This window comes from Polyodon spathula, chromosome 15 (assembly GCF_017654505.1).
Source record: "Polyodon spathula isolate WHYD16114869_AA chromosome 15, ASM1765450v1, whole genome shotgun sequence".
NCBI classification, from domain to species: Eukaryota; Metazoa; Chordata; class Actinopteri; order Acipenseriformes; family Polyodontidae; genus Polyodon; species Polyodon spathula.
This window is the reverse complement of record NC_054548.1, coordinates 32,146,491-32,169,945: the sequence shown is the minus strand read 5'-3', so window position 1 is coordinate 32,169,945 and position 23,455 is coordinate 32,146,491. Positions and strand designations below refer to the sequence as shown.

The following is a 23,455-nucleotide window of genomic DNA, read 5'->3' as shown; positions in this document are numbered from 1 at the left end:
CGGGACAAGAGAAGACAATCCCTGAAGGAACTGTCTGAACATCTGGGCACGTGCAATGGATTTTGCTTTACAGGTCTGTATATTTATATTTGAAATTTACGTCTTAATATTGAAGTTTATTGCTATAAGTAACCCAAATTGAGTGATTACTTAAAACTACAAGTGGAAATTCACACACATAACCATTTGTATTTTTGAAGTGAAGTGTTTTATTCACCAGTAAACCTTTATTATCATAACTGAAAACTGGTTGGTGATAAGCACCTAGTAATACATTACCATTCTATACAATTGTATTCATTGTTTGCTAAGGATAATTTGAAACATCTGAACATAATGGGTTAAAAAGTTTTGACAATCCATCATTGATTTTAACAGAGGAAGAAATCAAATCTAAGTGGAAGAACATCAGGATGATTTACATGAGAGAACTTTAAAAAGAAAATAGTAAAAGATCAGGTGCTTGTGCTGATGACCTATACATCCCAAAATGGCTGCATACGAGATGCAGTGCAACAAAGGGCCAAGACAGCCACAGCCTGTCCCAGGCAATAATACACACATACCCTATTCCATAGCAATGAACACCACAAATTGAGCTACAGTAAATAACTGCTGTGTTACTCATGTCAGCATATTTTTGATGGTTTTTACATGCCTTATGAGAAAAGCCCTGAGAAAATCGTGGAAATTTTCTTTAAAATTCAAAGCAGTGTCAAGGGTAAAGTATTGTGTTTCGCTGAATGTGCACGGAAACATGCTATACATTATGTGTACAGATTATTATTACTTTATTAAAAACAGCAAATATGCAGAAAAATGCACTGTTGTAATTAACAGCCTGTAGGTAAAGTGTATCTGCAAACAGCTTGCTGTTATAGTACGTCAGGTGGATGTTCACCATTTAGGTCTTGCAAAGCAAATACAATGTGTAACCCATGCTGATTTTGTGCATCAGACGTCAGTGTGACCCTGACAAACAAACCAGACTGTTTTACCAACTCTATAATCTCCTGCTTATGATACTCGTTAACTTTAGGTAAGTATTCTCGTCTCAGATGTGCTGATGAAAGAATTGCTCCACCATTTGTTACACTGTCTGAAGAATTTTCGTAACTTCTGGCCAATTTTTCAAAAGGGATATTTGTGCAAACAAACTCCTCTGTCAGGCCAAAATTTAATAAGTGTTCTTTTGGAATATGAAATTCACCGTTTTTTGTTTCTTTTCTGTAAAGCAGTGTCAGTACTGCTCTGGATTTCCGCCTCTCTCGTTCAGGGAATACTTGAATCTAAATCAAATGCCTGTTAACACTATGAGTGTCGGTAGTGATCTACAGTAACGTTGCAGGACATAAAGAGCTTACCTCCATCGCTGTGTAAAACTTCTGCTGGACACTGCTTTATGTGATCTTCTGCAGACACGTTTTTTGCCTTTTAGAGACATCCATTTTGTTGTTTACAATGTGTAGTATTTTAATTTCCCGCTTACAATGCATATAGTGACATGACAATCACTTCACAGCACTGTGTGCATGGCGAATATTACACGCAGGCACACAGCAGAGCTGTACAGGTTTGTTATTGTGATTTTTTTGTTGTATAAAATACAAATAACTATGAAATAATGTTTATTTCTTAAGAATATTGTAAAAAAAATCACGGTATTGGGCTAATTCACGATTTCTGCGCAGCCCGTGAAATTGCAATTTTCACAGGGCCTTACTTATGAAATAGCAGGCAATCAAAATGATCAGAAACAAATAAAGACATCAATGATTATGATGACCTTCTTAAACAGCTGTTATGTACCTTAGTGGAGGCAAAAGTAAAAAAGAATTAGATCCAGAGGAAGCGTTTGGAAAGTATGTCACATTTGCTTTGCGAGAAATGCCAATTGAAAAACGGCTGAGGCTCGGTTTCAGGTGCATAAATTGCTACACAGTATTTCTAAAGAAATTAAACTGAAAACAAAATAAACCAGATGTAGCTATAGACCAGTCATCATTTACATACTCCATTGAACAAAAGTTGCTATGACAAACTTTATTTTTTTGTTTCTTTAATAAAACAAAAACAACTGATTATTAATATTTTCATTTGATAACACTATTTAGTGTATAATGTATTTCACTAAAAATGTATTCATATAATCTGCAAACTAATATACTGAATTTGATAATGTAGTCTACGAATTAATATTGTATATACTAAAAATGTTACTTTGTTTATGAAATAATGCATTAATGCATTTTATATGTTTTAATTGAATGTATAGTAATTAATATCTCTAAGGGAGCTTGGTTGGACTTGTCTTTTGAGGGTTTGTAAATTAAATATTATTGGTTCATCTCATCCTTCAGATTCCTAAAAAAATTGCCCTTGGAAGTTGTCTGGTGTTGCATAGAAGTTGAAGCAACTCTTTTGATACAACAGTTGCCAGTAAAAGTTGCCTCATGTTACATCCGCTTAACAATGAAAACAACACACAGAACACTGCATACGTTTTACAGTAAACTCACTACATACTTCCTTCTGATTTCTACTAAAATACTGTAGTTTCTGGTAGATATTTGATTGACTGATTAATTCATAGATATTTATGGAACAGTGATGTTCCTGAAAAATCCTGTGCATTGGTTTAGAATGTCATCAGAAGGGTGACAGACTGCCCAGATGACCTCTTCTACCCAACACCAATCCTGTATACACTACAACCCCACAGTAATGCACCTGGTCAAGAATGTGGGAGTTTGGGATTTCATTCTTCAGCCTCCAGGCAACACCCACATGGGACTCTGGGGAGTCAAACCTGGCACTGGTGGGTGTCCTCACAATCTCTGCTCCCAGGGCCCTCAGTACATCCACCTGCACAGTAAAAAGGAAAGAGAGTCCAGATACAAAACTGGAAAGGGTATGACTACAGGCAGGTAAAGTAGGCCTGCATAAAATATTGCAGGGCCGTTTGTGAGCATTCAGATTAGAAATACATGACAAGGTATGCCATGTTTGTTTTTCTCAGCAGAGCATACATATTCGCCATAAAAAGCCAGATATTAAACTTACATATCCAATGTTTTTTTTTTTTTTTTTTTTTTTTAAAGAAATCCTGGGACTTTAACCTGTGCCTCCAGAAGCAACTAATACTTGGCTACAGAGCCTTTTCAGCTGTATGTTTTATTTTAGCTAACATGACTAACATTCTAGTTGTCATGGTCGTAATTAAGCACTTGGGAAATTTTTTTTTGAAAAATGTAAGTACAGGAGAGTTCAGATTTGCATTCCTCAGTACACCTCAAATCCCTACAAGTATGCCTGGTTTCATTAAATTGAATTTCTCTTCACTTTTTCACTGCTCCTAATGTATAAAACAGAGAAGTAATAGTGTTCAATGTTGAGAGTCTAGTTTTGTTAAAAGCTTAAGTATAATATCATTCAAACAGGAAATACCCAATTTTCCAATAAAGTTCACTCCTGTATAGTCAGGGTAATTACTCCATTTATTCTAACTTGGCAGGAGTAACTACACTGCTACAAAATAATCAATAATTTAGTTTCTGGAAAGGCACCCAGGTTCCGCACAAATCTAATCATGGAGGAAGATAATAATAATAATAATAATAATAATAATAATAATAATAATAGAGGGAGAACATTAAACAAGCATATGAAACAGAATAAACACAAAATGGAAAGACTAACCTTTTCCATACTCATTTTTTCAGGCATGACGATAATACAGCGGTAACCCTTGACAGCTGCAGCCAAAGCAAGGCCAATACCTATTATTTGGTGAAACAAAATGAAGTTTATAAAACTAACAAAGAAACCACAAGGCCGAGCGTAGTGTTTTGGACATCACTAAAAGGATATGAAGTTTAAAAGTAAACTAATACATGTAATTGTCATTAATGCATATTCACACCTTTAACCTCACTGTCCAGGTAGCCGAGGTATCAATAGTGGAGTGAATGTAAAGACACATCCGTTCCAACATATTGTGTCTGATGTTGCTGATATTTTAATGTTAGTTTAAATAAATGCATTACTTGTTCTTTAATTAAAGCCTGTGCTCCTATTTTTATTATACACACACAGCAAAATTGGCCACGAGGATAGGATCAGGATGTCATTTAAAAAATGTAGTGAGCTACCGGGTTATAAAAGAAATGCAAATGGTCCTCTTCAGCAGCGAGACTGGTTTGTGCTATGACGATGCACGGAAAACCTTTGGCACATATGAAGAGAGGTTTCAACAGTTATTGAAAGTAAAACGGCATAGAAGACTGCAATAGAGCTGCATTTCTGTTGGTGGTCAGACTAAAAATCTCATAGTGCCGAATAAGCCAGATGAGACAGAGTTCAGTGCCTTACTTAGAGTAAGTATTGGGATTCCCAAAAATATAACGTTATACGTCCCCACCTGTTGCTACAACCAGGGCCGGCGTAACCATATAGGCAGAACAGGCAGACGCCTAGGGAGGCAAATTGAAGGGGGCGGCAAAAACAGCAAACAATTACATTTTATACTTCATATTTCTTTCAATCGTAAAATGTTCAACATCTTAAATCACTGTTTGTTGTTCTGCAAAATTATTACTGATGTTACGGAACAACAGTACTCAATCTGGAAGTACAGGAATGCTGGGCGGTGCAGGGCGTGGTGATCGTGCAGGGCGCGGTGATCGTGCGGGCGGCGTGATGGTGCGGGGCGCGGTGATCGTGCGGGCGCGGTGATGGGGTGGGGGCGGTGATCGTGCGGGCACGGTGATGGGGCAGGCGTGGTGATCGTGCAGGGCGCGGTCATTGTGCAGGGCGCGCTGATCGTGCAGGTGCGGTGATGGGGCGGGCGCAGTGATCGTGCGGGTGCGGTGATGGGGCAGGTGCGGTGATGGGGCAGGCGCGGTGATCGTGCGGGTGTGGTGTCACGCGAAATATGGTCTATGGGAACAGGCTTGTGGTTGTTGAGTCCATTGCTAAACAAAGAACACGTTGAAGTTCCCTGTGTATTCAAATTGAGCAGGGCATTATTGGATTGAATTTAATTACCCTGACAATGATTCTTATAAAAGGATGTTGCTAACAGAGGATAATCAAAATGTTTTACCGACTTTATATTTCTGAAATTCTCTGATGACTTCTGGAAATCACTAGGTAACACTGCTTGAAGTATTATTAAAATATCTGATTTACCCACTGCTTATTATTGCCTTATTATTGACAGAACAAGGAAAAGAGATCACTTCATCAGTCCCCAAGCACTGAAATTAGAGCGATTGTTGCCATTTAAGCATTTTCATGACACATCAGTAAAGATTCTTTAATTCTCTAAAGTTAATTCTTAAGTCAAGGATCTGCCTATAGAAAAAAGTACCAGAGGATTTGCTGTGCACGATTATACATGATCACTAAACTACACGCTGGATACCAGTTTTATAAGAACATAAGAACATAAGAAAGTTTACAAACGAGAGGAGGCCATTCGGCCCATCTTGTTCGTTTGGTTGTTAGTAGCTTATTGATCCCAAAATCTCATCAAGCAGCTTCTTGAAGGATCCCAGGGTGTCAGCTTCAACAACATTACTGGGGAGTTGATTCCAGACCCTCACAATTCTCTGTGTAAAAAAGTGTCTCCTATTTTCTGTTCTGAATGCCCCTTTTTCTAAACTCCATTTGTGACCCCTGGTCCTTGTTTCTTTTTTCAGGCTGAAAAAGTCCCTTGGGTCGACACTGTCAATACCTTTTAGAATTTTGAATGCTTGAATTAGGTCGCCACGTAGTCTTCTTTGTTCAAGACTGAACAGATTCAATTCTTTTAGCCTGTCTGCATATGACATGCCTTTTAAGCCCGGAATAATTCTGGTCGCTCTTCTTTGCACTCTTTCTAGAGCAGCAATATCTTTTTTATAGCGAGGTGACCAGAACTGCACACAATATTCAAGATGAGGTCTTACAAGTGCATTGTACAGTTTTAACATTACTTCCCTTGATTTAAATTCAACACTTTTCACAATGTATCCGAGCATCTTGTTAGCCTTTTTTATAGCTTCCCCACATTGCCTAGATGAAGACATTTCTGAGTCAACAAAAACTCCTAGGTCTTTTTCATAGATTCCTTCTCCAATTTCAATATCTCCCATATGATATTTATAATGTGCATTTTTATTTCCTGCGTGCAGTACCTTACACTTTTCTCTATTAAATGTCATTTGCCATGTGTCTGCCCAGTTCTGAATCTTGTCTAGATCATTTTGAATGACCTTTGCTGCTGCAACAGTGTTTGCCACTCCTCCTACTTTTGTGTCGTCTGCAAATTTAACAAGTTTGCTTACTATACCAGAATCTAAATCATTAATGTAGATTAGGAATAGCAGAGGACCTAATACTGATCCCTGTGGTACACCGCTGGTTACCACACTCCATTCTGAGGTTTTTCCTCTAATCAGTACTTTCTGTTTTCTACATGTTAACCACTCCCTAATCCATGTACATGTGTTTCCTTGAATCCCAACTGCGTTCAGTTTGAGAATTAATCTTTTGTGCGGGACTTTGTCAAAAGCTTTCTGGAAATCTAAATAAACCATGTCATATGCTTTGCAATTATCCATTATCGATGTTGCATCCTCAAAAAAATCAAGCAAGTTAGTTAGGCACGATCTCCCTTTCCTAAAACCATGTTGACTGTCTCCCAGGACCCTGTTACCATATAGGTAATTTTCCATTTTGGATCTTATTATAGTTTCCATAAGTTTGCATATAATAGAAGTCAGGCTTACTGGTCTGTAGTTACCTGGTTCAGTTTTGTTTCCCTTTTTGTGGATCGGTATTACGTTTGCAATTTTCCAGTCTGTCGGTACAACCCCTGTGTCAAGAGACTGCTGCATGATCTTGGTTAGCGGTTTGTAAATTACTTCTTTCATTTCTTTGAGTACTACTGGGAGGATCTCATCCGGCCCAGGGGATTTGTTTATTTTAAGAGCTCCTAGTCCCTTTAACACTTCTGCCTCAGTTATGCTAAAGTTATTTAAAACTGGATAGGAACTGGATGACATGTGGGGCATGTTGTCAGTATCTTCCTTTGTAAAAACTTGTGAAAAGTAATCATTTAATATATTTGCTATTTTTTTTTTCTTCCTCTACGATTTTGCCATTTGTATCTCTTAAACATTTAATCTCCTCTTTGAATGTTCTCTTGCTGTTGTAATATTGGAAAAACATTTTGGAATTGGTTTTAGCTCCCTTAGCAATGTTCATTTCTATTTCTCTCTTGGCCTTTCTAACTTCCTTTTTGACTTGCGTTTGCAGTTCCGTGTACTCTTTCTGTGTACTTTCTTTTTGGTCCTTTTTTAATGCTCTGTAAAGTGCCTTTTTTCTCTGAATATTTTTTTTAATTGATCTATTAAACCATTTTGGCAATTTAGTTTTACATTTAGATTTGTCTACTTTAGGGATGTAATTGTTTTGCGCCTCTAGTACTACATTTTTGAAGAACAACCATCCTTCTTCTGTGGGTGTTTTCTCTATTTTACTCCAATCTACTTCTGTTAGTCTCTGTTTCATGCCTTCATAGTTTGCTTTTCTAAAATTGTAAACCTTAACTTTAGTCTTTACTTTTGGGGATTTAAAAAACACTTCAAATGAGACCATGTTGTGGTCTGAGTTTGCCAGTGGTTCTCTGACCTCTGTTTTAGTTATTCTATCTTCGTTATTTGAAAAGACTAAATCAAGGCATGCCTCCCCTCTAGTGGGTGCCTTCACAAATTGTGTTAGGAAGCAGTCATTTGTCATTTCCACCATTTCTATTTCATCCTTCGCGCTACCCACCGGGTTTTCCCATTTTATTTGGGGGAAGTTGAAATCCCCCATTAGTATGGCTTCTCCTTTGCTACACACATTTCTAATGTCATTGTATAACAGATTATTTTGCTCACCGTCTGAATCTGGCGGTCTATAGCATGCTCCTATTATTATGCCTTTTGAATTTTTGTCTGTTATTCTGACCCATATTGATTCGGTTTTATTTTCTTTGTCCAGGTTTAACACCTGGGCTTCAAGACTGTTTCTTATGTATAGCGCTACCCCTCCTCCTCTTCTGTCCTGCCTGTCTTTCCTATACAGTGTATACCCACAAATATTATATTCGTCCCCATCACTCTCAGATAACCACGTTTCTGTAACACCTATCACATCATAGTTACCTGTTAGTGCAGTAGCTTCAAGTTCTAGAATTTTGTTTCTGATACTTCTAGCATTTAGATAAATACATTTAATGGTTGTCTTACCTGAGTTGTTGTTCTTGTTTTGATGCGGTCTCCCTTCTGTTTTTTTGTTGATTTCTCCCCCCTTCCTTTCTAGTTTAAATGCTTCCGAACCTGCTCGAGGATCTTTTCTCCGAGTAGACTAGTTCCCTTGTTATTTAAATGCAGTCCATCCCGTCTATACAGATAGTCCTCGTTGTAGAATGTGGTCCAATGATCAAGATAGGTGAAGCCTTCCCGTGTGCACCACGTCTTCAGCCATGCGTTTTGATTAATTATTTCCAGCTGTCCATATGGTCCTTTGCAAGGTGCTGGTAGTATACCAGAAAATACCACAGTTTTGGTTTTCTCTTTTAATTTCCTTCCTAGCTCTCTGAATTTATTTTGCAGGGATTTTGGTCTGTCTCTTCCAATGTTGTTTGTACCGACGTGGACGACTACTACCGGGTCGTCTCCTGTTCGTTCTAGGAGCCTGTCCACGTTTTCAGTGATGTGCTTGACCGAGGCTCCCGGAAGGCAGCACACTGTTGTAGTAAGGGGGTCCAAACTGCGAACTGAACTTGCTGTGTTTCTCAATATGGAGTCCCCAACAATCATGACCTCCCTTCTTTTTGCTGTCTGGTCACCACTGTCAATGGGGTCCTGGATGTTGTTCCTTTCATTCTCTTGTTGTTGGTTCTGCTCATCACAATTCTGAAGTGACTCAAATCTGTTGGTTGTTTTGATTTCTGGTGGTTGTGTTTGACGAAGTTTCTTTTTTTCCCTGCTTCTGCCTACCTGAACCCAGCTGTTCTGACCTTCTATCTCCCTGGTGGCTTTCAGTCTGTTAGGGGTGATGCAGACTTCCATGAATTGTGGGTGTGCCAGTTCCTCAAGATCCTGTTGCTTTCTCACTTCCTCCAGCTCCATTTCTAGCATACTTACTAGTTTATGCAAATCCTGGATCGCGCGGCACTTTACGCACACTTGGTTTAGCTCCGCTGGGTTTTCTCGGATTTCCCACATCAAGCAGGTGTCACAGATTACAGGCTTGAAGACCATGTTGAGGTTTTTTTTTTTTTGAAGTTTAGTTTCTTCTGCAACTGTCAACCTGCTTTCAAACTGCTTCGAAACTGCTCTGTACTTTTCCAATACTTTTTCCAGTAGGTATGGAATGCAATACGGTACTGTACAAATAAGGTACAATGACAAAACAATGTGTTTCAAGTAACCTGCTTATCCTATACTTATATATTATATATAATAGATATTTATAACTATCTCATGCATGGTGGTAGAATCCATTGATTATAAATCTTGTCATTGTAGAGCTGACAGTTACAATGATACCTTTTTATAGCGCTTGTAATTTAGAGATTGGGACTTCAATTGTACCGAAGAGTCTTGTGCAAGAGCTGAAATATACTGTACACATTCATATAATCTCAAATTGTGTTATTGGTAACAATCTCAACAATGTTACTTGCAACAAAAACACCATGCATAGTGTGCACTATTTAATCAGTGCTTGAGCACTCGTTACAGCCAATGGAAGCGGCATTCAATGCACAGCCGATGGAGAACACTGAACTGATGTCAGGCAAGTCGGGGTTCCACCCCTGTACAGCCTGCAAGGCAAAGATCCCGCTTGGGTGTACAACATGCCACCTTGGTCCTCAAGAGAGAGAGAGAGAGAGAGAGAGAGGTGGCCTGCAGCATCTGTGTGGCTTTTCAGCCCCCGGTATGGGAGAATAGGTTAGAGAGAGTCACAAGGGCGAGTTCCGCGTCCTCGGGGGCCAGACCGTCCGCAGCTCTTGGAGCCCCGGAGCCCCTCCATGATCTGTCCCAGGACCCCCTGCTGGACATCCCCGATGTGCAGGCCCCCAGTAGTCGCTCCCCATCTCCGCAGATGAAAAGGGTGAATCGTTAGAAGCAGGCGAGGGACATTATGACCTCAAAACCCAGATGGCCCAGGTCCTGGAGCTCTCGGCTAAACAGTCACCTGCGGCCCCAGCTGCAGTCCCAGATCCACTGCAACCCCAATTGCCATACACCCCCTTCCCAGGGGAGATGGTGGATGGGAAGAAGCATCCCAGCTGGTGCAAGAGGAAATGCTTTCTATAGTGGCCTCTGGGGATGTGGCTGAGGAAGAATTCGGAAGCCAGCACTCCCATGTTGTCTAGCTCAGTTTCAGCACTGATGAGATGCGCTGCAGCCTTGCTGTAGGTCCCCTGGACACCAACAACAGAACCACGCCAGTCCATTTTCTCGGACGCATGAGATGGCTCCTCATCCTCAAAAGTTCCCGGCCTTCTGGGCTTCATGGAGGAGGTACGCTCCTCCTGGGATCGTCCAGCCTCAGGTGCTAACATGCTGAAGTAGGCCGTACCGCTTGCCTCTATAGAAGGCGTGGAAAAGCTGGGCCTAGTGGGGTTTCCCCCAGTAGACTCCATCATCGTGGCCCTGGTTAAGGCCCTGCCGGTGGGTGGGTTGGCCAGAGACCCAGTGTGCCTGAACCTTTAGTGCAGGGTGACAGAAACGCATATCAAGCAGGCATATGCAGCGAAGGAGACGGCCTATATGGACAGTGTACTGCGCAAGGCCCAGCTCCCTGAGCTGGTGGTCATGGAGCTACATCTCCTGTCAGGCACGCTGCTGCAGATCTCTGGTTTCCAGAGGCAAGTTCTTGGCCGGAGCTTGGCTAGCTTGATTGTGGCTCACAGACAGCTGTGGTTGTCGCAAGCCAGGGTCCCTGATTCAGATAAGACTGTGCTGCTAGACGGATGACCACTGGACATCCCTGCACATAAACATGCTGGAGCTGCAGGCGGTCTCCCTTGCTCTCTGCCATTTCCTCCCAGTGCTAAGAGGTACGCGTGTGTTGGTCCAGACGGACAACATAACAATGGTGGCGTATTTCAACCACCAGGGTGGTCTATGGTCCTCGGGGTTGCATCGCATTGCCTTCAGGCTTTTCATGTGGGCTCAGAGGAACTTGTTGTCCATCTGGGTGACGCACATTCCCGGAGCGGGGAACTGGGCAGCGGAGGGAGGGTCCCCTTCAGTCAGAGTGGCGACTCCACCCTCAGGTAGTGAAGCGCATTTGGGAACGATTCGGGAGGGCGCAGGACGATCTCTTCGCCACTGCGGAGATGAAGCATTACCCCCTGTTGTACTCTCTCCACCGCTTAGGCAAAAAGGTCTGGTTAGAGGATGCGTCAATTCTCCTAGTGAACCCCAGGTGGCCTAGGAGAATCTGGTTCTCGACCCTGTGCCAGCTGTTACATGGCCAGCCCTGGGAGATCCCACTGTGCATTGATCTCCCGAGTCAGGCTAGAGCCACTCTTTGGCTATGGGTCTGGCCCCTGAAAGGGACCACTAGGGCTATCAGATGCACTTGTGGGTATTTTGCAGAACGCTAGAGCAGACTCCACAAGGTCTTTGTACACCTACAAGTGGAGGTATTTTAAAGCTTCGTGTCTGGCTAGAAGCCATGACCCAATCTCTTTCCCTATGCCAGTTATCTTACAGTTTCTGCAAGAACTGCTTGATGCTGGTGGGTCACCTTCCACTTTGAAGTTATATTCAGCAGCTATTTGTGCATGCCATGCCCCCCGTAGATTCTCCGGGTGTGCATTTCTTGGCTACCCAATTTCTTAAAGGTGCTTGGTGATTACGCCCTCCCATGAGGACTGTTGTCCCCGAATGGAGTCTTGATATTGTACTGGAGGCTCTCACGTTTGAGCCCATATACACCATAGAGTTGAAGTATCTGTTGATGAAGACAGCCTTCCTTGTGGCTATCACCTCTGCTAAGTGGGTCAGTGAGCTGCAGGCGCTGTCCATGCAGGGTCACTGCACACCAACCCTGCCTTCCACATTAATCAGTCTGTGGAACTGCAGTCCTTCCACTACCCACAATTGCTTCAGCAGAGGATGAGATTGAATTTCCAGGCATTGAGATGCTACATGGATAGGACAAGAGCTCTGTGTCAATCTGACCACCTGTTTGTCTGTCATGGGACACAGATCCTAGGACAACCCCTCTCCAAGCAGCGTCTGTTATACTGGATTGTGGACACAGTCTCGACTGCGTATGATGGTGCTGGCTTGCCCCCACCTGGGAGGAAACCCGCACATCCCACTAGAGGGTTGGCTACATCTTCAGCCCACTTCAGAGGGGCCTCGCTATCCGCTATTTGTACTGCAGCTAGCTGGGCTATGCCGCACACTCTCTCCAGGTTCTACTGCCTTAATGTGGTAGATCCTGCCCTACCTTCATTAGACACAAGGGTCCTTGAGGGTGTAAACTCACAATAACCCTTGGGTTATGCCGTTCTGATGAGTCCATCAGATGCTGCCATTCCTTCTCCCTCGCAACGGCTCTGGTGTACTTTATCCCATACATAATGTCGTTGGTGGTCAGCTTTGAATTGAAAGGGAATGTTAGGCTACTTACCGTAACCCTGGTTCCTTGAAAAGATGACCACCAACTCTGCAAGTTCGCATCGGTCACCCTCACGGGTAGAATGGAAAAAGTGAAACGGCTTCCTCAGGAGACTGTTTTAATCCCTTGGTGGGTGGGACCGAGTGCATCATCCCAGGAAGGTGCCTATCGGCAGCTCTGAGCGCTCTGCAATTACCAGGGTTACGGTAACCTAACATTTTGTTTTGTAGTTCAGTCTATATTTCTAATGGGCTGCGGTATCTTATGTTATGTACATTCTACAAACTACACCCGGACATTTAACAAAACCCTATAGTCAAAACAGTGTGTTTATTTCAAAATGATAAAGTGCCCCCCCCCCCCGATTTCATCATTTTCCCATAATTTCTGTTTGTATTCTTTACCAAGATATTTCTTGTACTACGTATCATAAAGAACAAGATATTCTACACTGCTGTAATCAGATGTCCCCCATCTTGCCTGTGACATGACGCGCAAGTCTGAATATAAAAATAGCAGCTCTAGTGCACTGCGGTTTGAGATCTGTCCTCTAAATCACTGCAAAAACAACAATTAAAAAAATAAATAAACATAAATAAGTTTTCTGTTTCGTGCCACATCATGGATCGGTATTGCTGCGTTACCTACGATCAATAATCCTTACACTATCAGTGCACTGACTAGAACATCCAATTTTTAAAACAAAGCTTTGAAACAGACTTTAAAGTTATAGTGTAAAAAGTAGTCAGGATGTTAATGAAAAAAAATTGCATGTACAGTACATGTTGTAGCAGCACTGGGCACGTGTAATGCTATATTTTTTCAGAACCCCGCTACTTGCTCTTTAAATGGTTCACATGTTAATTGGAGCAAAACTGAACAAAGTAAATCACCAGTGTTCCCAGATGTAGGTTCAATAATGGTGTCTCCTGGTTTCAGAAGGCCATCTCTCTCTGCATCCTCCACCATGCGCAGACTGATCCTGTCCTTCACGCTGCCTCCTGCATTGAAGAATTCACACTTCGCCACTATAGGAATAATGGGGATGGGGGAATAAAAAAAAAACAACAAAATTAACCTACTGTTCCCTTTCAATTCGAATGACAGCCACTACCGAATGGGAAGAGCCTCTCTGACCGTCAATCACTGAGCATATATAAAAAAAGCTGCCCTATCAGCAGCTATTACTCTTTCTCACTACAGGAGGCCTCATGTAGTTGATACACCGTGTGGACAGCTGTTGTGGTGCTGTAGAGAGACTCTGCGGCTTGCGGCGTCATCCCCTACGCCTATTTAAATCGGTCACAGTGACCTATAAAAAAATAAATAAATAAAATAAAAACAGCTCGGGCCTAGCGCCCCTGTCAAGCCTCAGGCTTTCCTAGCACGGCTGCGCTTGCACTCAGCGACTACGCCGCCTGAATCATCGGCATACCTCGGCACTGACCACGGTTTTCCTGCTGACTTGCGAGGCTGAGAAAAACAGTGTCACCTGGCCCCAATTGACCCAGCACTGGTGTAAACATCTTCGTGCTGCCTACAGCTTGGTCCCGAACGTGCCTACCATCGGCAACGACCTTGGAACAGGTCCACTCGGCACTAACTGTTCGGCACCGACAGTGCTTTTTCTTGACGCCGATCCTGGCACTGATTAACATGCCACCGGGGACTATCTAAAAGAGCCATCTACAGCCCGGCACCGACCGCGCTACACAGCGGCACCAACCTCGGCGCAGATTCACTCGGCACCAACAGCACTTCCCTCATCACCGTTCCTGGCACCGACTGATTCGGCATGGGTGAACCCCTTCGGAGCCATCTACAGCCTGGCACCAACCGCGCTACTAGAGGAGAACTAAGCGACGGAGAGCAGCCCTATCCCCAGCACAGTCTCTCTCCTCAAGCCGTGGGAAAATGAGATCGGTGGTCCAAGAGCCTCCGCAGAGGTCGTCTAGGACCCCTCCTGCTACAGTGACCAGGGAACCCTCCCCTTCCCCACCACCAGTACAGAGGCACAGACACCTCTCGGGGGAGGAGAGATGGTCACTGCCGAGGTGGTACCACTCAAGGGGACGCTCACCAGGGGACAGACTGTCGCTGCGCAGGCACCACGCCCCTTCTCCAGGGGACAGGAGGTCGCCACGCAGGCACTGCTCGCTCCCCTTCCCCATGCAGGCGCAGACGATCACCGGCAGTCGCCTAGAGGGCGCCCAAGCTCGGCCGAGCGGTGCTTCGCGGAGCTGGCAGTGACTGTAAAGGCTCAGCAGACCATACTGGAGACCCTTTTAAAATGTCAGGGCAGGCAGCCCCCTACCACCGGGCAGCCCCAGCCCCCACAGTCTCGTTCCCCATCCCCTCTGCCTAGACCCCCCTAGCCCAGACGAGCTGTCCTTCACGGCGTCCAGGTCGAATGTTTCAGACCCAGCCACCTCCGTCAGGCAGGCCACAGTGGGGAGCACCTTGCTGCCCTTGACCCACGTATCACAGAGGGAGGAGTTCCGGGCACTAATGCAGCGTGCAGCTGCAGCCATGGATGTCCCCTGGCCGGCAGAACAGGAGGGAAAGGGAAACCGCTTCCTCCAGCAGAAAGGGCACCCACAGTATGCCCTGAAAAAGGCATACGCGTCGGCAGCGCTGTCAGTGCGAGTAGCGAACACCATGGCCATACTGGTACTCTACCAAAACCAGTTGGCGGACAGGCTGCAGGATAGACCTACAGAGGTAGACACAGGTGGCTAAGACGATGCGGTGGCTAAGACGATGACTGACCAAATGGGGGAGTTAGGTCAGGCATCAGGGACATCACTGGCACCGATGATGGCTGCCCGCCGGCATTTGTGACTGACACAAGCCAAGGTCGTGGAGACCGAGAAGGTGGTGCTGCTGGATGCACCCGTTACACCAGGGCAGACTTCAGGGGTGGCCATTGATGTGAGCCTTGAGAGGCCCCACAAGGCCACGGAGGTAGACTCGAAGTTTTCATGCCTTCCGGCTTACAGTCAGCACCCAAGGTGGCATTCGAAGCCTGCTGGGGTAAAAGGGTCTGAACACCACCCTCCACCCCAGAGTAGGCAAGCAGGCAGAGGCAGGGCCAGCAGCAGGGGACCACCGCAGGCCAGAGGTAACTGGTTTTCCGGCTGGAGACAGAGGCCGGGGCCTAAGAAAGACCCGTCAACTCCCAAGCCCAAGGGAGACCGCCCTTGAGGGGTCCCGGCTGCCACCAAACCCCCCCCACAACCAGACTGACCGACGGCAAAGACCCATGGCAAGGCTGCACCCAGGACTCCTGGGTGCTATCGACTATGATACACGGATATGCTCTACAATTCCACACAGGTCCGCCACCCTTCAAGAATGTGCTCCTCACCATCGTCGAACCAGCGAGGGCGATACTCCAACAGGAGATCGCCAATCTTCAAAGGAAGAACGCTGTACGCTTGGTAAGTCCAAGCGATGACCTCAGTGGCTTCTACTCCAGGTACTTACTGGTGCCCAAAAGAGATGGCGGTTTCAGAAAATTTATGGCCCTCAGGGTCCTCAACTTCAAACTTCAAAACAGAGGAAGTTCAACATGTTGCCAGCACAGCGTATCCTCCAGTCCGTCCAACCGGGCGACAGGTTCACATCGATCGACCTGCAAGACGCCTATTTTCACATTCCGATCCGTCCCACGCAAAGAAAGTCCTTTCAAGGCAACGCATACAAATTCTGCATGCTGCCATTTGGCCTCTTGATGGTGCCCCGCACATTTTCAAAGTGCATGGATGCCGCACTGGCTCCACTCAGGCTGCAGGGTATTCGGATCCTAAACTATCTGGATAATTGGTTAGTTTGTGCGCAGTCAAAACACGCAGAGACGCAGACAAAACAGGTCATAGATCATGTGGCGAAGTTAGTGCTCTCAATACATCAACAGAAAAGCAACTTTGTACTGTCTCAGTCCACAGTGTTCCTGGGGATCAAACTGAACTCTGAGCATGCTTGCCTCACTGTCGGAAGACAGGATTCGGTCGTTGGAGGCCACAGAGAGGATGCTCTCCTACAGGTCAAAGTATATCAAAGGTTGTTGGGGCTGATGGCAGCCACCTCAAGAATCCTTCCACTAGGGCTGCTGAGAATGCGCCCGCTTCAAACCTGGGTGAATATGCTCAAGGTGCACCCAGTCCAAGATCGGTAGCGGCTGGTGCGAGTGTGCAGACAATGCCAGAAGACACTGGAGTGGTGGCTCTGTCTCAACAACCTGCGCCTCGGATCTCTCCTCGGATCCCCCCACAGAAGAGAAGTGATCACTACAGACGCCTCAGGCTTGGGCTAGGAAGCGGTCTGAAATTGGAGAGGAGTAAGAGGTCAGTGGAAGGGACACTGGCAGCAAGCGTACATAAATGTGCAAGAGCTGCAAGCAGTGAGCCTGGCGTTATTCCATTTTCGCCAGCAATTAGCTGCACAAGCATGTGCTGGTCCGGACGGACAATACCACATTGGTAGCCTACATAAACCACCAAGGCAGCCTGCGCTCACCAGGCCTTCACCACGCACGCAGGACTCCTGTCCTGGACGAACAAAAACTTGCTTTCCATCAGGGCAATTCACCTCCCCGATGTGGACAACAAGGCAGCAGATCTCCTGTCCAGAAGAGCTCCAGACAGCTCGGAGTGGAGGTTGCATCCTCAAGTGGTGAAACAGATTTGGGAGAGGTTTCGAACTGCACGAGTCCACTCACTGCTCCCTATGGTTCTCCATGGAGAGAGACAGGGGCCCCCTGGGAGTAGACGCGCCAGCTCACCCCTTGCCACAGGGGCCATTGTATGCGTTCCCTCCGCTACCATTACTACCCCTGACATTAAAGACGATCAGGGTGGAGAGAGCACAGGTTTTGCTGGTTGCACCCAGATGGCCGAGACGCCCCTGGTTTACTCTCCTCTCAGACATGTTGTCAGATCAGCCGTGGCAGCTAACCCTAACCCTAACCCTAACCCTAACCCTAACCCTAACGCGCCAGCTCACCCCTTGCCACAGGGGCCATTGTATGCGTTCCCTCCGCTACCATTACTACCCCTGACATTAAAGACGATCAGGGTGGAGAGAGCACAGGTTTTGCTGGTTGCACCCAGATGGCCGAGACGCCCCTGGTTTACTCTCCTCTCAGACATGTTGTCAGATCAGCCGTGGCAGCTCCCGCTGCGCAAGGACCTCCTGAGCCAAGCGGAAGGGCTATTATGGCACCCGAACCCAGCCCAGCTCCAACTCTGGGTCTGGCTGTTGAATGGAGCCATCTATTCAGATGAGTTTTGCCAGATGCAGTAGTAGAAACACTACAGTCTGCTAGGGCGCCGACCACTAGAGCCCAGTACTCATAAATGGAAAGTTTTCCAAGACTGGTGTCTTGCCGAAGGTCACGATCCGGTGACTTGCCCGACTGAAATTATATTAAACTTCTTTAATATAGGACAGTGTCCTGGAGACAGTTCAACTTCGTGGGCTTTCCTTCATGGCGCCTCCTTGGATGAGTTATGCAATGCTGCTACATGGACAGGTAGTCAGACATTTGTACGTTTTTACCGCCTTGATGTTACAAACCGAACGAGACCTTCTTTGGGCTCTAGAGTGCTGCAGGCGACATGCCCTTAGGCGTCATGTGGGCTTTGAAGCTATCGCTGCGAGGCTGTACTGTCGGTAATCTGGAGCCATGACAGCTTTGGTACAGCTTCCCATTCTGTAATGGTTGTCATTCGAATTGAAAGGGAACATTAGGTTATTACCATAACCCTGGTTCCCTGCTGACCTCTGTTTTCTAAAGAAAATGGCGATGTACTACTGTGAGGATGTTCCTCTTCAACAGGATGTGGGAGGGACTTCCCCCTCACAGCAGGGCCCTAATAGGACAGCTTCTTTATATATGCTCAGTGATTGACGGTCAGAGAAGCTCTTCCCTTTCGGTAATGGTTGTCATTGTCTTTTCAGGGAACCAGGGTAATGGTAATATCCATTTTTTTATATCCCCATTCTTTTCCACACATTGTAATCACTTGGCAAAATGTAATCTTCCTGGTAATCTTAATTCAGATTTAAATAACTTGCGACTTATGTAAATCCAGCTCTTGTGAATGTCATGTTGAGTTCAAAGGATTAGAGCTTGTATCTGGCAAACAATGAAACCACCCACATCCAGTACAGTCTATCAATTGAGTTTTCCTTGCAGATTTGCTATTTACAGAGTGTTGATGGCTCAGCAAGTGGCACACAGTGGAATAGCCATATATTTCAATTCTGCCCGATTACCTAGAAATACCCAGCATTGTGCAAGTATGGGGATATATGAACGGTAAGGTACAGTTTACAATAAAAAACACAATTGCTCTAATTAGAGACCTCTGTTGTGCAAAGCTACATATACATTCCATACCTTGGAAACCCAATCTAATTAATAAATAACACAGTAACTAACAGTCAAAATTGATTCAAACATTTACTAATGTTCATTCATTCTGGTACCCCCATAAAATGACCTCTTATAGAATGAAGATGAACCCTCTTGTGTACAGTAGAAAGTGCCATGTATGCACTGGTTTCCTGTCTACAATATCTTTTTGATCATTTATTCATTCTGTTATGAATGAATACAAACACGATACATTTTCCACAGACTACATATGTGGTTTTTTTGTTGTTGTTTTGTTTTGGGTTTTTTTAATATTTAACTCTTTTTGTCCCCGCGCTAAAAGAAACCAGGATGTGATTTGAAAGAATCATAACATTTTAATCCACAAGGCTGTACTGTATTTGAAAATGTCATTTGTATAAGAAATAAGGGGCCATTGCTAGGGATAACACAATGTAAGAAACTGGATGTTAAAGACTTAGCCATTTAATATTGCAGAGTATTATGCAACACACAGTATTTATTGATATTTGTTTACAATGTTCTGAAATCTCTGGCAATTCTGGAACAGGGAACCAGATCTAAGGTTGAGCCAGTGCTGCCTGCCTAAATGTAGAAAGTTTCAATACACTTGGTGACTACAACCAAGACTTTTACCCCATGGCACTGGCTAGCACTGCAAATCCTCACACTAACATCAGACTTCTGGGGCCATATTCACAAAGCTGAGTTGTCTAAGACTGGTCATAATTCGTCAATTTGGACTTAAGTCTTATTCAGGAACGAGGCTTAACGGAATTTTGGTCTTAAGTAAGGTCTTAACTTTAAGACTGCGGTCCAGATCTGCCATTGAAACTATTTTTTTTCCTGTCATGGCTCCACAGGTGATCGTATCATCCAGATGAGAATTGATTAAGATGCTGATACCGGTTTAACAGACAGTCAGTTTGAAACCCTAACAAATATTTTACATACCGCTATATCTGCATCAACTAACTGAAGCAATGCAATTCCAGCTTTGTTACATGTGATTTTTTTTGTATTACAGTATTAAAATATGTTATTGCAATGTAGATCATACCATTAACATTATAGCTGTACTTCGGCGGTACATCTATGTTTAATTTATAACAAACAGCACCAAAAGCACGGTTTGAGAGGAATGAAGACTTCATTAGCAGAGGTAAGCACACAAAGTAATACCAGTTCCGTTGTCATTTGTGTTTGTTACCTACAGCGTTTTTTGTTTTTTGCTTTTTTTTTTATTTTTTTTTTTAGCAAAAATGTATTTCGAGCTTTCCACAGCTATAAAACAAATATACTGCCTGTGTTCCCTTTTTTGTGTGTCCTACTACTGTTTCTTCACCTGTTTTCCCCTCTGTCTGGTTACTCCATTATTACCAGAAACTATATCCTGTTTCTAAAAATGCTTGCATCTCATTAAAACCAAGTACGTCTTTCTTAAAGGGATATACATCTAAAAGCAAATAGAAAGATAGTCATATAAACAGATACAACAGCTCAGTTTAAAATTATAATTATGTATTTTTTTTAATAGAAAATAACGAAATTCTATAAAATATACACTTGACATTATTGATATTTACATGACATAATGATTTTTCTTAAGTCCCAGTGAAAAAGCTAAATTATCAATCTGTCCCTCAGGCTTTCTCTCGAGTGGAAGACAGTGAAGACGCTGCTTGAGGGCAGAAACACTAAGACCCCCCAGAAATTCGTTTTGTGAAACGGACTAAGACTCACTCATAACAAAGTCATGCAAAAGCAACTTGAGCCCTTTTTTTGGTCTTAGACTTAAGTCAGCTTTGTGAATACGGCCCCTGACTCAAGGAGCAAAGTCTTCAGACAAGCTGGTAGAAATGCCATGAATTGGCTGACTGGTTGTTACATTTTCCTTCCATTATTACAGCATCCTCATGGCCCCAAACTGGTCAGAACTTTCCTGATTACTTACACATTTCGCATTTCAGCTCAAAATGCTTGCCAATCTTGTTGATTTTCACCAGTGGGGTGTCGCCCACTTTCTCCAAAATGTTTGGCATGATGCTCGGAGTTTTTGTTCTGTGGGATGGGAGGCAACAATCACTGAATTTAAAAGGAATGTGTTGACTGTTACTGTATAGTTCTTAAAAAAACATTTCAAGATATATGCTAATCACAGATAAGACTCATTTAAAAAGAATATGCATTTTATTGTTTTCCCTTCAATACAGAAACAAGGTTTGTGTAATTGTTGGGGGGAAAAAAAAGGGTGGAAATAAGATCCTCATTGTACTGTAGGTGTAGGTGTACTGTATATCCTACTATGAGCTTAGTTAATATTGCTACACTTCTTAAATAATAAGCCTAGCTAAGTCTAAAGCATACAATGAAGCCAGAACTGCAGTGTAATCATTCATGAGCTCCTCTTGACCCTATTGTAACCTGTAGTTTCAAAGTGTTTTCCCACACATTGCCCCTATATAGCCTCACAAGCAATGAACATTTTGGGAATTGAGCAGAAGCAAAATATGTAATTAACCCTTTCAGTCCTGGCAGGTCCCGCCTTATTTTTATATGTCTGTCAACATATGCCGTTGGAAATCACGTTGGGAGCTCATGAAAGTATGGCAGGAAGTGTAAGCCTGGAAGCCTGAAAACTCACAATTCTGAGTGAAAGTGAGGGGACTCTGCAATAGGAGCCCCCAGTTTCCAGGTGCACTTGCTGGGGGCATCAGGGCGAATCCACTTCCTTTCCCGTGGACCTTCTCCTTTAGTCTCCTCTCCATTCACTCCATTCTGGATGAATTTGGCTGAGTGGGAGCAGGTTTTGGTAGGGCTTTCAGTCTTGGATGGAACAGAAGTCATCTTTACCTGATAATTCAATAAATCATTAGCTTTATTATTACCTTTTTCAACAACCTTAATACCTATTCCTGGTATAGCGGTGCATGTGGACTAAAATAATTTTATGTTTGAACTCTCTCCAGGGCTACAATATGGTATTTTTTAGAAACATCAAGACCAGCATATGGGGCAAGCTCACAGTCTTACTCTTGAACTCAATCATATATTGAATATACACAGGGCTTCTGTTTCTCAGTTTTTATCAATTTCATTTTTCAGTGCTTATTTTTAGTTATTTTCAAGTTTTATGTAAATGTTTTTTTGGGGTTTTTTTTCCTGGGGCTTTCAATTTTTATATACTTTTCTATCAAAATATGTATAGTAGTTAAGTTAATCGACAGTACTTGCACACTTACGTTGTACTATCTTTCCTTTGCTGTCTTCCACAATGAAATCTCTATGGTCACGGGCACATTCTTCTGGGGTTCTTGTGAGTAGGCATTATTTTTACATTTCGCTACAGCAATTCTGTTTTAAATTTTCTGTATCCCTTGAACAAGCCTCCACTCCTAACTGTAATCTGGTTTTAAATCTTGCAAGCAGAATCTTCAATAGAAATGTAGGAATGTGCTGAAAGTTGATAAGTCAGTAAGGAATGCAGGGGTGTGCAATTCATATCGCCCAACGCCCGGGACAAGATTTGTTTGAGGGACAATAAGTTTTGCTGTTATACCTTGCCCACTGGACAAATAGTTTTATTTTTCTTATGTTCATTCTGTTGCTAGAATGATACTCCAGGTACACTACCGTGAAAAAGTATTTGCCCCCTGTCTGATTTTCTGCATTTTTGCATTTTTTTTTTTTTTTTTTTTTTTTTTTTTTTTTACACTGAATGTTATCAGATCTTCAACCAAAATCTAATATTAGATAGAAGGGACCTTGAGTGAACAAATAACACAAAATGTTGATACTTATTTCATTTATTTATTAAAGAAAGTTATGCAGCACCCAATGCCCCCGTGTGAAAAAGTAAATCACCCCCTTAGACTCAATAACTGGTTACGCAACTTTTAGCAGCAATAACTGCAACCAAACGCTTCCTGTAGTTATTGATCAGTCTCTCACAGCGCCGTGGAGGTATTTTGGCCCACCCCACGCAGAACTGTTTCACCTCAGTGACATTTGTGGGTTTGAGCATAAACTGCTCGTTTCACGTCCTGCCACAACATCTCAGTGGGATTAGGTCTGAACTTTGACTAGGCTATTCCAATAACTTTCATTTTTTTGTTCTTCAAACATTCTGATGTAGACTTGCTTGTGTGTTTCGGATCATTGTCTTGCTGCATGACCCAGCTGCACTTCAGCTTCAGCTCATGGACGGACGGCCTGACATTCTCCTGTAGAATTCTCTGATAGAGCGGAATTCATGGTTCCTTCAATGATGGCAAGTCGTCCAGGTCCTGATGCAGCAAAGCATCCCCAAGTCATGACACTACCACTGCCATGCTCGACCATTAGTATGAGGTTCTTACTGTGGAAGGCAGTGTT

The 23,455-nt window shown here is 43.7% G+C and overlaps 1 protein-coding gene across 1 annotated transcript in view; it reads right to left on the bottom strand.

Annotated features, from left to right (window-relative positions):
* LOC121327900 (cystathionine beta-synthase-like protein) overlaps positions 1 to 23,455 on the bottom strand; it is a 120,756-nt gene that overhangs the window by 73,681 nt on the left and 23,620 nt on the right. Inside the window, exons 2-6 of the mRNA XM_041272224.1 lie at positions 21,726 to 21,934; positions 21,036 to 21,142; positions 13,575 to 13,709; positions 3,700 to 3,779; positions 2,731 to 2,865 (exon numbers count right to left, since the gene is read on the bottom strand). Of these exons, the coding sequence (XP_041128158.1) occupies positions 2,731 to 2,865; positions 3,700 to 3,779; positions 13,575 to 13,709; positions 21,036 to 21,142; positions 21,726 to 21,928 (660 nt within the window). The 5' untranslated portion in view covers positions 21,929 to 21,934. The remainder of the gene's footprint in view (positions 1 to 2,730; positions 2,866 to 3,699; positions 3,780 to 13,574; positions 13,710 to 21,035; positions 21,143 to 21,725; positions 21,935 to 23,455) is intronic.